The following is a 17,013-nucleotide window of genomic DNA, read 5'->3' on the forward strand; positions in this document are numbered from 1 at the left end:
TGCAACATCCTGCTCCTCCTGGCCTCAAGTCCTGTCGTCATGAGCAAAACAAAAAACAAACCTGAATTTGTTATTCTCAACTCTGGGGGGTTTTGTAAAAATATTTTGATGTCAGACATTTTCAACAAAGTGATTTATAATGGAGGGAACGCACTATAGATTTTGGAGAGATCGAAAGGATAAGACAAAGTGAAGGAGATCAGATAAAAAGGTGCACAGTAAGTGCTAGTTAGTCATGTTAGTGTGATGGAGGTGTTGGGAGAGGAGTTAAGTTTCAATGGAGATTCTGAAGATGGTTCACCAGGAACCAAGGCCAAAAATAGTCTGGACTGGGATTCTCCTGAGTGCAGGGATCGCAAAGACAGTCCACGTTCCTTGTAGGAACACAATGGCTAAGAAGGACCAGAAGTGTGTGTGATTGAGTTCATGGATGCAGACACAGAAGTTGACATGTTAGCAAGCATCAGAGGGTAGCAGGTGGAGGTCAGTGTCCATATTTTTGGACAATTGGACCAAAGGAAGTATATGTTTTGCAAAGAGAAGGGGCCTAGCACAGAGCCTTGGGGAACCCCTTTTCTGAAGATGATGGATATCGACATTTGTTCTTGCCATAAAACAGTCCATATCTTACAGAGGTTTAACTCTTTTCTATAAAATGCATTATTTCAAGCTACCTTACCAAATTAGTTTTCAATAACAATTGCAATGAAAAAGCAATGAGTCCTTATCAAAAATAATTTTATTGATTCAGACAGAAGCAGTGAGGAAAAACACAGTGATGGTCAGCACAATCTTCACATCGTGGACACCAGCCAAAAACAAATCCTGCTTATTCTAAAACCTTGTCCAGGGTGAACATATGCATCGCTCCGCAACACTTCATAAACACCAGTAGCTGTCGTGTAGGCTCAGCAGTGTGATGTCATACTCAAAGACGTGATGTAAAACTCAGTGTAATGTAGACCTACTCAAAGGCGCTGAAGAACAAAGGGCTGATCAGCTCCGGAGAAAGCGACTGAGCAGCTTCTGGTCCAGTCACAGTATTCAACAAACACTCACATAGAATTTAGGTGATGGGATTGTGTTTTTGACATCCCATTACTTAACATAACTCACAGAAAAGTGACAGTTGTCTTAAATCTGTAATTTAAGATCATTACTTTTGAAATCCCCGAAAGAAAATCACCTATTTGAGAATTTAAATCCACTGATTCAAATATTATTTACATGTAACTATATACAAATCATTAGAGAAGCTTTTTTTTGGTCATAGTACAGAGCGAAGTAATAGGAGGCTTCCATAACTTCAAAAAATAAAAAACAACAAAAACTAATTCTGTTGAACAACCTCCACCTCTCAAAAACGTATGATTATTGATTTATTTCATACAAATAAAAAAGTAAAATTCATTTCATCCTTCATAAGTGGTAAATCAAAATAAAAACAATTAGCTTTATCCTTAACTTAAGCACAAATCCCAAACAGAAACCCACTCATGGATATATATGTGAACCACAGTCACAATGCTGCCTTCAGGCTCTGGAGGACGGATTAAGTGCAAGGATACACAACTCCCATGATTTTCAAAAATGTAAAAGATACTAATTTTCCCTTCCTCCTCTAGTTAGACACTTCCATAACATTCAGATGTCCCCGGCTTCTTTCGCAGAAGGTAACAGTTAAGTGGACCACCTTAAGATGACTTTAATCTTGACACATCCCCTTACACTAACCCCGACCGTAGCCTACATGAACCTAATGAATGTTAATCATGGCTGTGACTCAGCTCAGATCTGGACACTCTCCGGTTCAGGGCAGGGATAATTTATCCCGCCGTAGCCTGAAGCGTTTTTTGTAGAACAGGTACATGGCGAGTAGACACATAAAGGACAGGAAGTAAAGAATGACACACAGGCTGATGTCCACTCTGGAGAATCCGATGCTCAGCATAGACATCAAGTGACTCTTGTGTCTCGACTCCTCGCCAAAGTACTGGCCTGTCAGTTCTCGCTTTTGCTGCCACTTCCTCTTCTGCCCACCGTCCAGGTCAAAGTCAGACTCCATAGGCTGCAGACCGACCATCCCGAGTCCCGCGTCCAGCTCCATGCCGAGCCCGAACACAGGCCCGGGCTCCTGCTCCTCCTTCCTCTGCAGGGTGCGCTGTTTGACTCGGGTGGAGGCGGCCAACAGCAGCGCCTTGGCCTTGTAGTGCTGGTTGACAAATGAGTCCAGATCCACAATGTCCTCCTGCGTGTCTCGCATCCTCATCCCCACAATGCTCGGCTTTTGGTGGGCCTGCTGCTGCCGTCGACCCACTTCAGGTTTGGCCCAAGGACTCGGCTCGGAGGTCTTACTGCCCATCTCATCTGCTGCTGCCGCTCCCTCCGCACCTTCCTCCTCTTCATCTGTCACGGCTTCATCCAGCGGCTCCTCTCCCTCCTCTTCTTCTTCCTCCTCTTCTTGCACAGTGGGCTGCACTGGAGGATCCATCATAAGGTCCGAGGCCTCCCTGGCTTTCCTTTCAACACGCTTCTGAGCCTCTAAAGCTCGCTGCTGGCTGCCGTGTTTTTCCCTCTGCTTTGTCAGGATCTGGCTTTCATCTTCAAGATAATCTGAAAGGCAAATAGACACATCATTATTATTATTTATCCACACATCATCTCACTTATCTTATCTCGCTCATTATAGCTAAGTATATTGTAACCACATATTAGAGGAACTCTCAGGCTTGGACGTGTTCGGACTGAATCGCTGAACTATATCTGTAATTTAGCTTTCATTTTGATATAACAAACTTATAGAATTTGAAAACAGAGTCACACAAATGTGAATTGAGCAACAGATATAGAAGTAATATCGGGTGGTTCAGAGTGACAGAGTGGGTTTATTAATTATTTTTATTTGACCTGTTTCCTCTTTTTTTATCTTCAACTGTTTTATTTGAAACAACTTTTTTTGTACTTCACTTTCACTTGTCAACTGGATCCTTTTAAACCACATCTTTCGAGATGATTATTTTTAACTGAGCAACAACTGAATCATTGTTCAATAAGAATATGTTAGAAAAGAAAAAAACACAGGTGCAGTTCATGATCTTGAGGTAGGAGAAAGAAGCACGTTTTTGTAGTTTGGTATAAAATGCATCAGACCTGAGCTTTTTTCGGAAACTGATACCTGTGAGGATGCTGTCGGAGGAGAAGTAGGACATGAGGAAGGGCAGCATCGTCTCTTGGTTCCACCTGTGGTCCCCGTCCTCCTCCACCGTATGGCAGGAGGGACACATCTCTGGTGAAGGCCACTGGATCTTTGGAAAGTTGGGGTCTTCAGTCAAAGCCCCTGGAGCGATAACAAAGAAGTAAGGTACAGCAGAGTTGTGCCTGCTTCAGTACTGGAAGAAGTTCAAACAAATATTTAAAAAAAAGGATCAACTGTGACCAGGAGAGGGTTGGCGTGTGACTGAAAAATAAAAAACCCTGTATGGTGAGAGCCACAATAATAAACCTGCTCTATTACTGACTTGTGCCTTTTTCTGTAAATCTTCTATTTGCTTAAAATGTGTTTCACACCTTTACAAACAAAAATAGACAAGTCCATTTTTATGGCACATCTACTCCATTACACCTAGGACAATATTGCATTTTGAGTTTATTCTGTTTCTTTACAGAACGATAAACATATGATAATTTCAGATAATAAAACATAGTGCTACACATTCAACTAAATGTAGTCCTGGTAGTTTACAGAGTGGACACTAGGGAATCCATACGGTACTATGTAGACTTATCAAAACATAAGAATGCTGTGTCAGGTAATAATGTATTTTTTACCGGTTAGCAATTTACATTTGGTCTGGGAAAAGTTGTTTTTGAACACTCAACCTTGTGATTCAGTATTGTTTATGTTGTTCAGGATCTCCCTCCCTCTTTGTCCACTACAGCTGCATCAAAGTCTTCACAACTTATATCAGAAAACATAACCACACATCTCTGAGCTTCCAGTCAGCCGCTTCCTCTATTGTTGTTTCTTTTATTCTCCTTGTTGATGCGTTGACTTGAGGATGTAAGTGCTTTGAGGAGTGTGTGCAATCTGGGCTGAACCCATTTGATCTTGTCACAGTGCTCGTAAAAACTAAGTGCCTATATGCATATGTGTATGTATGTGTTTAAGTGTATATATGTAAATCATCTTTCTGTGTTTCTGTGCATGTAATCTGGGGATTGATATTTTGTGTGTGTGTGTGTGTGTGTGTGGGCGTGTGGATGTATGACAGGGTCTAATAATGATCAATGGGCTTCTGGGATGTCCCAGTGGGAGGGGTGGTGCGATAATAGATGTGGCCAAAGTGGACAGCTTCTCTACGTGGGTATACGCACAGACACAGACACACACAACACACACACAGACACAATCCCTGTTTTCAGGCGGCAGACCCCGGTGCACTGGACCACCTGTCTTGTCCTTTCACACCCTTTTGAAAGCGGAGACCAATCTCCAAATTGAACATGAGAGCAACAGAAACCTCTAAGGGCATCTGCCCTCCTAATGAATTAGAAACTTTCTCCTTTAACATGTTTTCTTTTATGTAGCCGCCGTCTACCCACACCCCTCATTACACACACACACACACACACACACACACACACACACACACACACACACACACACACACACACACACACACACACACACACACACACACACACACACACACACACACACACACACACACACACACACACACACACACACACACACACACACACACACTTTACAGCTTAGATGGAGGCACACAGTACAATCGCCCACAGGGACACAAACACGGGGCTGCGTCTAGTAATAAATTGCTTGTTGTCACCAACAGGCCATTGTGTGCACGTGTGTGTTTGTGTGTGTAAAAGGAGAGAGGAAAAAAGCAGAGCAGCAGCAGGTCTGTCACTTTACAGCACTGTCAATTTACATCCTCCAGCACCTCCATCGCCGCTCCCCCCTCCTCCTCCTCCTCTCCACCGCTCAAGATTAATCTCAGTCATATGCAAGTGTATGTACTCTGCATACAGTACTTTACATAAAGGATACATCAATTTTACTGTGTCCTGGATAGGCTGCGGTCTGTGGGTGTGTGTGGGGGCTTTTATACATTTCAGCAGGTGAGAGCATGCACACACACACACACACACACACACACACACACATGCGCGCACATACACACACCCCCCCAGATGCCTCACATCTCTCCCCTTATTCTAATGAGCTTGCCACATTTGCGGCCAGGGTGACTTTAGCCATACCAGCCATACTGAGATTGCCACAATGGGCTGTCACTGAGATGTCATCACCGTCGCACATACATATTCATCAGGTATAAATATGTATTGTTCAGCACGTCAAACTAGCTTCCTCAGCACTAATTCTGTAAGTGAGGATCACCTGCAGCGTGCGGCACGAGGAGCCATCATGGCTGACGGGGAGCGCAGCTGATGTCAGACATTTTAATCTAATCTAAATTTAAATAACCGCGACAAAACCTTCCCACATAATCTGGCATCACATTTGTGCTCAGATATATTATATTGTTTAGTACGACTTTATCTTTATCTAACTTAATTCCAGGACGGTCTATAGCATTGCAACGTAGGGAGTTTTTCAACATTTTCTGCATCTTGATTAAAAAAAATCTGACATATTTAAGGACTGATATCTGTGAGTGTCTGAAGCTTGATGCATATCAAAATTAAATATATTTAATGGATCTAGTGAATTTAAACCAGTTTCATGAGGGGACTGATGGGCCTTGGCGGAGGGATGCACTTCTCTGAGCGCTGCAGCATACAAACAAAAAGAGAGACTGTCTGCTCAGTTAAACTTGGAAGCTCCCAAAATATTTTTGATGATGCAACATTTGCCAAACCAACCTCTGACAAAACATCAAGGTGAAAATATCAATTCTTGTGCCGAATATGTGACTCAGCCAGTTCACTCTATTACTGATCTGATTTATCGTACTGTAGTTGTGGTTTTTCAGCTCTTTAGGGAAACCCTCCAAGCTGTTTGAGATGTTGTTTGCCAACATGCACCATTTATTGAAACATTTAATTGACATATGCAATACCACAGGAAATTTCAAACAATGCCAGGTCCTAGGAATAATCAAGATGCGTCTATGTACCATAACATCTCACATTCAGCAGGCAGTGCTGCACAGGATTTCACAGACGTGGAGCAGCGAGGCCTGCTGCAGCTTTTTGTCTGTAGAAATGTGAATCAGTCTCAGCCTGTTGACAAGCAGCAACAGGACTGAGCTGCCACCAGTCTTCATTCTGCTGCTGCGAGGAGGCCGAGGGCCCTGGGGCCTCTTTGTTGCCAGCTAAATTAATTGTTCAGCCGCTTTACAAATAGATGCTCTTTCATGCATGGCTGCTCTTGAAAGGAGGGGCGGGTGCGCCTGCTAAAGAGCTTCACTTTAGGCAAAAGGGAGAGGAGGGGTTGAGTGGATGGAGTGTGCTCTCCTGAGGGAGACACAGCCACTCATTGCTCCAAACACAGCCAAACCCTCAACTCCTCCCTCTCTCTCTTTCCCTCTGTGAATCACCCGACTTATCCCCTGTGGACCCCGGCCCGCCCTCCGCCGTGACTAGCTCCCCCCTGCCACACGCCACAACTTGACCCATGTTTGGAAACGCTGCGTGTGTGGGGAGGGGGCAGGAAACGAGGGGGGGGACCGCGTGTGGCTTGTGTCGTGGTGTTTGCCACCTGCTGTCACACAATACCTTGGGAATTGTGTGTGTGTGTGTGTGTGTGTGTGAGTGTATGTAAAGAGGGGTGGCTCCTGTGGGACCCATCCTGTGGGGATGCTGCACTATTACTTGTCAAGCAGAGGATATGAGTCCCAGGGGACGGACAGTGGAAAGAGAGAAAGATGGGCACGGCAGTAGAGAGGGAAGACACCGTGGATGAAAGGGGGGGGAAGGCTGAATAGAGCTCAAGTGTCTGGGGAGCAGAAACTCGCAGGGACCAGTGTCCTTCTAGTCCCTGCTGTTCAGGACACAAGCTGTCCCTGAAAAAGGGGAGTGGGAAGTCAACACAAACAAAAGGCAGTGATTTAACAAAGTGGGCTGTTAATGACAGGCCTGCGCCTCATAAAGTCATGGACACAGACGAGGGAGGAGGGACGCTCAGTGGCTGTTTAGCAAGAGTGACATGAAGAAGGGTAATATGCAGATAGGGCAGGGTCACAAACGAGAGAACTCCTTATAAACTTCTGGACAGAGTGAGAAAAGACAGATGTCTGGACATCTGATGAGAGGAAAAAATGCAGAATGACAGATTTGAAGAGTCCCCTTTCTGTGTAAGACTGATGTCCCGACGTTTCAGTGAAAACATTCGGAGGAGCTGAATGCAGATCAGAGAAGTTCAGCACCGAAAATATTAGAGTAGAAAAAAAAATGTTGACGTTTCTAAAAGGCGATGGTTTCTAACACACCACCCCTCACCTGAAGGTTCTGGACATTTTCTTGCTGTTGTGAACACGTGTGACCCCAATAATCTCCTAATGCATAACTAATTTGTGAAAGGCAAACTCCTAAATATGTCTGGACCCAATTTTCTGGCTCTCATGTCTAAAAACATGACTGGGAAAGAAAGCCCCAGATTCCATAAAGTGGGGGGGGGTTGGATTCAGGGGGACAAGGCCATTGAGTCAAGGTATGAATGCAGACTTTGGATGAATAGCAAAGGTTTGAGGCCTGGTGAGGTGATGGTGGGGGGGACACTGGGGTAAGGGTGTTAGAGGGATGGAAGAGGACAGAAGGGGGGAGTCAGGAGAAACGGGTGAGGTAGAAACAGATGATACTTGCGGAGCTAAGACAAGGTGACAGCTGGTGTCTGATCTGAGGATCCACCCTTCCTCATCCCCTCACCCTCTTAGTGGTATTACGGGGTCTAACTGACCATGAGGGGAAACTGGAAGTTAAAATCTTCCCCAAAAAGGAGGAAGGTAAGACTTATGATTCCATGGAGGGGATGTGTACACATTGAGGAGAGGAGCGAGGAAAAAGGAAAGGATGTGAGGGAGTGGGAGGGACATGGACAGCACTGAGGGCTTGGCACACAAAGAATTACATCAATCATCTTTACAAAGTTTGTCAACTATTCCATTTCCTGTGTAGTTTTTAAGAGAGTAAATTCTTTATATTTTCTATTTTATTGGAATTTAAATCATAATATTTGTTATCACAGTATGAGAGTTATAAAAAAAATAAAAGGAAAGTTCAAAACCCTGAATGGAACGCTAAAAACACTAGATCACCTATATTTAAAACCGAGAAACTAATATTTTCTGAGTGGAAACTGACAATTGTAACTGGAATTCTCTATTTTGTAATTTACTGAAAGGACACATTGCTTTTGATTATTTACATCAAGGTGGTTATTTTTTTGTCTGCGTTTGTTAGTTATTTAGCAGGATTAAGCAAAAACAACTCAACCCTGGATCCAAGATAGAGAAAAAAAATTTCTTTAACAATGCGAGATAGTGCTTCTTTTTTTTTGCAGATTTACCTGAGAATAAATCCTGGATCCTGACGAAAAAAATAATGCATATTTACAGATCTATGGGTGTGACTTTCACTAAGAAATAACTCACATCTGGAATCAAAAAATCCTGTATAACAGCTTTTCCACTGTAATTTAAGTAATAAACTCTCCACAGCTGCTAACTAGACAGACTAGATATTCTAACTATGTAACCTTGACTGTGCTAACCCCCACCTGCTAGTCTGTTGTTGACGCGATTGTGTTTGGCCCACAGCCACAGGACGGCCAGCGACGACGTGTTCATCATGGCCAGACCTTCGCTCGCCATGTTCTCAAAGTGCTCTGCACACGGCCTGCAGCCGAAGAAGCTGTGGACGTAGTTCCTCATCGCAGTCAGCACCTCCTGAGGATCTGGAGGGGGAATAAAAGAAAACAGAGGAGTTAATAATAGAAATATATGAAGCGAGCATCACATAATGGCTTTTTAACAAAAGACTAGCAAAAGACTCAGATACTAACATTAAAATGTTTAGCTCAGGTGTCAACATGCAAAACACCAGGACCCTGAATCTGAAGCAGCTAAATGGAATTCAGACACTGATATATTGTTTCTATCACTACACACAGTTATTTGTTATTCTGGACATACAGCGGATGGAAGTTGAAACACAGAGGAGTAAATGTAAATATGCAAATGCACAGATTACCTCATTGCAACAATCAGACATTATCTCTAATGTAAAGCACAATAACCTGCCCCTTGTAAAGCCACACATTCAAAAGTACAGTGAGCGTGCACTGCAGCCTGAGAGCTCGCTAATGGCAGAGCGGGTCCACAGCCTCCAGGATTCCCACGGTTATGTGGGCCAGGAGTCACAGAGAGCTGGGTTAACCCCATATTGAGATGAATAATCTATGCCAATGGGATAACCCGACGTGGAGATTAAACACAGTTAACCCACTGTGTGAATGGTGGCCAGGCCGTTGTCTCAGGACCTGAACAGTACGCAAACATATTTCCACAGAGCTGTTCGGTTTTGTGCTCGGCTTAGCAGGAAGTTGAGATGAGCAGTGGAAGTGTGTCTGGGAGCGTGTGTGTGTGTGTGTGTGTGTGTGTGTGTGTGTGTGTGTGTGTGTGTGTGTGTGTGTGTGTGTGTGTGTGTGTGTGTGTGTGTGTGTGTGTGTGTGTGTGTGTGTGTGTGTGTGTGTGTGTGTGTGTGTGTGTGTGTGTGTGTGTGTGTGTGTGTGTGTGTGTGTGTGTGTGTGTGTGTGTGTGTGTGTGTATATGTGTAAATAGGGACAAGCTTGTGTTCAAGATGTTCAACCTTCACTGGTGTTTACTCCTTTAATAAAGTAGGCAGCTTGTGTATATGGAAGAACTGAGTTTCATGTTATGGTCAATATTGTCCTGTGCGGGTGTGTTTCCACCCATTAAGATGGTGATCTGTGGGGGGCCAGATGGACACCCCCTTTCGGCCAGTCCATCTGCAGGTCACATGACGGTACGTAAACCTCGGGATTAATCTGTGTCTGTGTGTGTGTGTGTGTGTGTGTGTGTGTGTGTGTGTGTGTGTGTGTGTGTGTGTGTGTATGAATGTATGTGTGTGTCCGTTGAAGGGAGATTAACGTCCCTGCCAGGAGCGGAGCCTCCGGTCATCTGTCTGTTTTATTAACCACTCACATTCCACTAATCTAACGTAATCCCTTTTCACACAATCACAAATAGGCTCAATTTTAGCAGCGACCAGAAGACACAAAGCACAGGATGGAAAATAATTCTGGTCAAAACGTCATCGAGACACACGTCTGTGTTTCTCTGTGCCAGACTTTTACCAGTTTGATGTAAAAATCAGGTCCGTGTGAAAAGAAGTAGCCCACCCCAAATTCTTGGGCTAATTTGTTCACAAAGCCCTCACCTCACCCCTGTGTCTGTGAACGCTCAGTGCCCTTTTCTTACCCAGAGATACAAAGAAGGCATGTTGGGAAAGTGAAGACAGGCTGTTCCTCACTTTTTCAAATGGCTATAAAAGGGTTAAGACTTTGTTTTAGGATTAGAATTAGTTTTAGGTGAGGGTAAGAGCAAGAGCAAGGGTTAGGTTTGGGTTAAAATGCAGAACTCGAAATCCCCTTTTCCACTGGTCAAAAAAACCAATCACATCTGGCTTTTGTCTGCAATGGGAGTGGATACAACCTGCATTCACTCCCAGGTCAAATGGCTGTGCAGTAGACACAAGTTTGAATCAGCTCAGATCAGCAGTGATGGAAACATGACACGTGGCCGGACGCGCTAATTTGGAAAGACAGTGACGTGAGAGAGTCCCTCAGTTTTCAGTGTGTTCGTGATATTGAACATGAGACACTGCGATCCTCCTCTACCCGCAATGGGAAAGCGGTCAGTCGTCTATTTTTAGCAGGTTTGCTTGTGTTTAAAAACTCAGTATTAGCAAATTCTTATTGTGATGTCATTTGAAGACGTACAAGTGACTGCTAAGAGGGACACGGGCACAGAGTTATCGTGCGTGTTTTAAGCCCCCCCCTAAATAAATAATTAGAAATAAAAAATTTAAAGGAGAACATTGATGCAGAAGGGGCTGTTAGGGTTTTAGGCAAGATTAAAGTAAAATTATATTTCATTAGCTTTAAATTAGAACTTGTTTATGGTAAGAGAAGTGGGCAGGGAAGTAGGTCTAACTCTGAGAAAATAAAGAAATAGTGATGAAAAACAGTGTGTGTGTGTACGTGTGTGTGTGTGTGTGTGTGTACGTGTGTGTGTGTGTGTGTGTTGTGTGTGTGTGTGGTGTGTGTATATGTGTGTGTGTGTGTGTGTACCTGAGCTTCCAACCTTCTTGGCCTGGACAGTGAGAACATGGAACAGAGTCCACAACCCACAAGGGAAACGTCTGAAATGAGGCTGTGAACCCTGACAGCCCACCCACCTCTCTCCCTCGGGCAAAGCTGTGTCTGGAGACTTAGAGAAGAAGAGACCAGAAACAGAAAAACACAAATTAGAAGGAGCTCAGACGGATAATGTTGGTGATATTCTACATTTTTCTTCTTGTGGATAAATCCAATAAAAAGACTAAAACCAATGACAGAGTGATCCTGCTAACAGCCATTTCCTGTGTTTTAATACAGTGGGATTAAGTCTAAGTGCGACATATAGTGTTAGAAAAACAAGGTTAGAAAAAGTCTTTTCTTGGGATTTGTTCACGATAAAAACATAGAAACTCGCCATTCTTCTCCTGACAAAGATTGTCTAAAAAGTGGAGCCTCCCCAGCTTTCCCCAACCTGTTCAACTTAATGAAAGCCGCTCGGTGTAGTATCCTTGATCAATGAGAAGTCAATCTCAGGTTAATGGCTCAGCCCTCCGCTAATGAACAGAAACGATACAGATCTCTAACCATGAGCCTCGGCTGAATCCAACGACATATTTTCTTTGACATAAAGTCGTTTCTCTCACCACGCTGCGTTGCCATTGCTGGCGTGATTGACAGGGTTACTCACATGTCAATAGTAAAGATTTGGTGTGTGTGTGTGCGTGGGTGTATACAGAGTCCATTTCCTCTGAGGCGAAGTCTATTCATACCTTCCCATTGATTCATTGATCCATTGATTTGCCTGCTAAAAGCTAATGATGTAAGTAAGTGACTCTTTCAATTTGCAAGGGGCCGTATACCGGAGGCACGCAGGCTTCATTCCAAAGACAACAGCACAGAGATTTTCAGCCGTATGTGCTGGCACCGACACAAGGGCAAAGTACATATTGAAACGCCTCCATATTTATCTGTTTGTATGTATTTGTACCGTGTGTTTGGATGTTTCTTCGACGCTTTCTCTGAGGTGGTGTTGATCTGATGAAGTGTCCAGACTGACATGTCAACTCGTAGCTCAGCAGAAGGACAAGGTTACTCATGTGGACTTATTTTGTGATGACCTGTCCTCTGTTCTCCCTGCACTTGCTTATCTCACTGGTACGCACTTTATTTTCTTTCTACCTGCTCAGGCTTAAAAACTTTCCGGTTCATGCACTTTCTCGATGCTGTATCTCATACAGAGGCCACTTCTGAAACCAATGAATGAACCAAAGATGGAGGACAGAAAAAAACAGTGATCCCTTTGGACAAGAACAAGCAAGGAGCTCCAACTTCATTACAAAGAGGATTCATCAGTCAAAACATATTTGATGGCTGCCTGCATAGCTGCTCTCACGCACTGAAGTCTGGACATTTTCAGGAAAATTGTCCGTAGGTAAGAAGGCAAATATCCAAGTCAGTTGCTGCGGACATTTCCTGAATTTTTCCTGCCAGTCCTCTCGAAAACAATTCTGGAAAATGTCTGAGTGAGCTCTAATGAAAATACAGAAGGATTATGTCTGCAGATTCACACCAGGCCAGTGGGCATGTTGAAGACAGGTTTAAGATGCAACCGATGCAAAATGGAAAAACCAAGAGAATTTCAATATCTGGGGGTGAAAAAGAGGAGCCATACGTGTAGAGGACGCACACAAAGACGTGGATAATTTGACACCGGTGTCGACATGCTGTTACAAAAACATGTGTTTTCCACTGCAGGATTTATAGATCATGTCCTGCCTCCAGCATTATCGACCCCAGGCGCCGCCCCCTTGCCTGAACCGGTCTGACCAGGACAATCTCCTGCTGCGTTCTGGATATGTTGAAAGGCAAACTTTATGTCTAAAAACAGCTTATTTCTCTGTCTTGACTTACCTGTGCTGAGTTATCCACTATCTCTTTAAAGGCCTCGTAGGAAATCTCATCTCCAGACTGGTTCTGTAGCCAGGAGCTCGAACTCTTTAACAGGTTCATCACCACAGGACGGCCCGGAAAGAACTGCAGGCACAAAACAGCAGAGCACAAACGATTACTTCATTATGGTGCAAACAAGGTGTAGAGAGAGCTACTGTCATTATCAATTCATCCCCAAGTGAGTTGAGTATCAGATTATAATTTTGACAGTAAAATCTATAAAAACAATTGCAGGTTGTTGTTGAACAAGCAATCCAAAACCCAAATTCAGATAAGGTACAATTGAAGAAGACTAGAAAACAGCATGAAGTCACATTAGAAAGGTTGATCCTGTGTATATCAGCATCACTGGGATGTCCTGGGATGTCCTGAGCTAAAAAAAAAGGGTCTTTGCAGTGGCTGCCTCTTCTCTCTGGTACAGTTTAACTCTTCATATTAGTTCAACTCAGACCCTCGAAACATTTAAATTATTGTTAAGACCCACTTCTTCTCACTGGCACTCAATTTAAGTTGAGTTTGCTCTTGTGGAATATTTGAGTTCTTTAATGTTGTGATGTTTAACATTTCTATAACCTTTGTTTTTATTATCTATTCTTTTATATAAATATATATCTTTTATTTTCCTATTTTAGGCCTGTCTTGCACTCTGGTAAACTGTGGTGGTTTCAAATGTGATATATGAATAATCTTTGACTTGAGTTGCCTTAATAAACACACAGTGTCTGATGAGGAGTCACCAGCTCATCCTCAAAAGTGTTTATGTGCTACGTAAAAGTTGTGGTCGGAGTGTTTTTCCTCCCCAGCACCGTTCAACAATCTCCCTAAATGTGACAACAACAATCGAGCTTAAGCCTTTTCCTTCATTAAGATCCATTTCGTGGCTTTGTCCTGTTGAGTATTTACTTCTTTTCAAACCTGCACCGCCATGGCAACTCCCCAGCTGAGAGGAAACGTGATACCGCGACTTGCAGAGGAAATCCAGCTGATGTGCGTTTGAGACCAGTGATGACAGAGCGAGGACGGACGGAGAAAAACATGTCTTTACACACGAGAAGCCGACAAAAGACACCGCTGATGTCTCAAGTGGGCTGACAGTAGAGCGGCTGGAGACATTTCAGCTAAATGTGCTTCCTCTCCTTTACAGTAAGCCTCTTTGTGGAACAGTTGGAGATAATGGTTCTGTCTCCAGGACATAGACACATTACAGGGATCAGGCTTTTTCCAAAACTGACACAACAGGACGGCTCCCATGGTAACATGAGTTGTAATATTTAGCTTCCTTAAAAGACAAAAGAGAAAATGTACATAATCTAGGAAAAACAGAAAAAGCAGAAGACAGACAGAGCTGGAGTCAAGCAATACGTGGAGTGGACCTCTTTTGAATCGCATTGTCGGGTCTACTTGACTCGGCCTCCACCATCTGTTCACCAAACACACCTGCACACTCTGGCGTTCACACACACGCCTTTCAGTCTGTGGCTCAGCCGTCCATTCATGGCTCCTCTAACAGGATCTGTGTGTTCCACCCTGACCACTTAACCAGACCCCCAGTGATTTGCTTAAACCTCCTTGTCCAAGGTGAACACGGCGCTGCCCTGTCCCCTGTCTTTACCCTCACACCAGAGCGCCACAGAACCTTTAACCCCATCATCCACTCAGCCTGCAGGAAATTATCTTTCTCTCCGGCCACAGACAGAAGTTGGAATCAGACAGTTTGAAGAATTAAATTAGTTTTGCATGGTCAGAAGTTACTTGTCAAATGATACTTAACACACATCACTGTCAAATGCTCTGCTCCTTCATTTCAGTTCAGAAACACAAAAACCTTAGTAACAAATAGAAAAATGTACGTATTTGAACTGTCAAACGTTTGACCCCTAAAGTGTGTGTATATATTTGCTGATGCCGATGCCAACAACAATATTAAGAGTAAAATATTATATTTATATATATTAGATATTGATGAATCATCCAATATTAAATGGGAAAAATTTTGAATGTTTCCTTACTTTTTGCCATCGAACCCTTGTAACAAAGAAATGTACAATAATAATAAATACAATATAACATAAATAGACATCTTTTCTGAATTGTCTACTCTGTGAAACAAAAGATTTTATATATACGAGTAAATGCAGTGTGTGTTTGTGTGTGTGTGTGTGTGTGTGTGTGTGTGTGTGTGTGTGTGTGTGTGTGTGTGTGTGTGTGTGTGTGTGTGTGTGTGTGTGTGTGTGTGTGTGTGTGTGTGTGTCTAGTACAAACAAAGTACTAAAGGTGGGATGTATGGAGCAGACAAAGGCTGGTGATGTCAGCCTCTCACTACTGGGAGTGTGATATAATGGGTTTAGGTTTGGATCTGGGGTCTGAGGACCGACTCGTCAGAAAAGCTCATTAAGGAGCCATATGAATTTAACCAGAAGAGAAAACGCAGGTGTTTCCAGCTAATGGACTTAGCTCAGCATCACCGGAGCAACACTATTCATGAGCCTCTGGTTCTCTGGTGATCCACAAAAAAAACTCAAGGCTCAGGTTCAACTTTTAAAATGTATGATCATTGGTACACAGAGTCGTCGGTCTAACTCTGTTCCCCTTAATCGCTTTTTGTATTCTTTTACATTCATCCATCTTGAGCTTAAAATGTTTTACCTCCCAGGGATGATTTTAAAATGCTGCATTATATTGAGAGAGTGGGGAATCTTTTCGAGCAATAGTACGACAATCTGAATTTGTTTACTGGTAGACTCACAAAGTAGTAGTAAATAATACAAGAAAATCATATACGCCTAAAATAAATGTTACATGTTATTAAGTTTTCAGAGGAAAATGTTTGTATTTATTTGCTGTAAACCTTGACAAGGTCACCATGAAGTGTAATGAATCATCAGAACACAAAGTGAAACCAAATCAGAAACCCAACGCATGGTGGTGTGAAAATTACACAAAATATATCTGTATCGGCTAATATGGCCAATTATTTTTTATAATTTGTGAAAAATGTAATATTAAACCCCACTGATCATTAATTGTCAACTTAACTTTATTTTCAACTTTCTCCCTGGATTTTTAATTTTAACCATCTTTACACTTCGAATCTGTCCATTTCTGTCTTGAGAAAAACACAAACACACGCACACGCACACGCACACGCACACGCACACGCACACGCACACACACACACACACACGTCCCCTCCTCTAACCCTGTAGCCCCCATCCCAGTTGGACCATGACAATCCCCTTCACCCCGGCAATATGTCATCCCTGATCCGATTAGTATCAGCAGCACTTGAGAAACCGCAAGCTCCTTGTGGTGAGGGTCCCATGAGGGAGGCATCTGTTGGCTGCAGCACAGGCCAGGCCGTGGCCGGGGGAGGAAGACAGAGGTGAAGCCCCCTGGTATTAATCCAACTTCAATCCACCCGAGGATGCACAGAGGGGTGCGCCGCGAGCACGTGTCACATACGCATGTTTACCAGCAAACGTTTACTTGTTTTCTCCTTTTGACTACTTAGAAAATTAGTCGCTAAGTAAGTTAATTACGTATTAAGTAATATGATCCATAAATAAAGACAGCTGATTTTTAAGAATATTTGTTATGAGAGACAATCCTGTCCATCCTGTTCTGAGCCTTGGCATTAGAAAGGGTGAAGCCTCTGTCCCTTTAGGCCAAAACAACCCCCCCCTTAATTCTTTGTTTTATTCCCCTGCCCAACT

At 43.3% G+C, this 17,013-nt stretch overlaps 1 protein-coding gene across 1 annotated transcript in view; it reads right to left on the reverse strand.

Annotated features, from left to right (window-relative positions):
- Positions 1–721: 721 nt before the first annotated feature.
- The window catches only part of qsox1 (quiescin Q6 sulfhydryl oxidase 1), a 30,261-nt gene continuing 13,969 nt past the window's right edge, over positions 722–17,013 (reverse strand). Inside the window, exons 9-13 of the mRNA XM_061077587.1 lie at positions 13,262–13,384; positions 11,363–11,501; positions 8,768–8,944; positions 3,176–3,337; positions 722–2,613 (exon numbers count right to left, since the gene is read on the reverse strand). Coding sequence (XP_060933570.1) covers positions 1,811–2,613; positions 3,176–3,337; positions 8,768–8,944; positions 11,363–11,501; positions 13,262–13,384 — 1,404 coding nt within the window. The 3' untranslated portion in view covers positions 722–1,810. The remainder of the gene's footprint in view (positions 2,614–3,175; positions 3,338–8,767; positions 8,945–11,362; positions 11,502–13,261; positions 13,385–17,013) is intronic.

Source organism: Limanda limanda, chromosome 9, assembly GCF_963576545.1.
Source record: "Limanda limanda chromosome 9, fLimLim1.1, whole genome shotgun sequence".
Lineage (NCBI taxonomy): Eukaryota > Metazoa > Chordata > Actinopteri > Pleuronectiformes > Pleuronectidae > Limanda > Limanda limanda.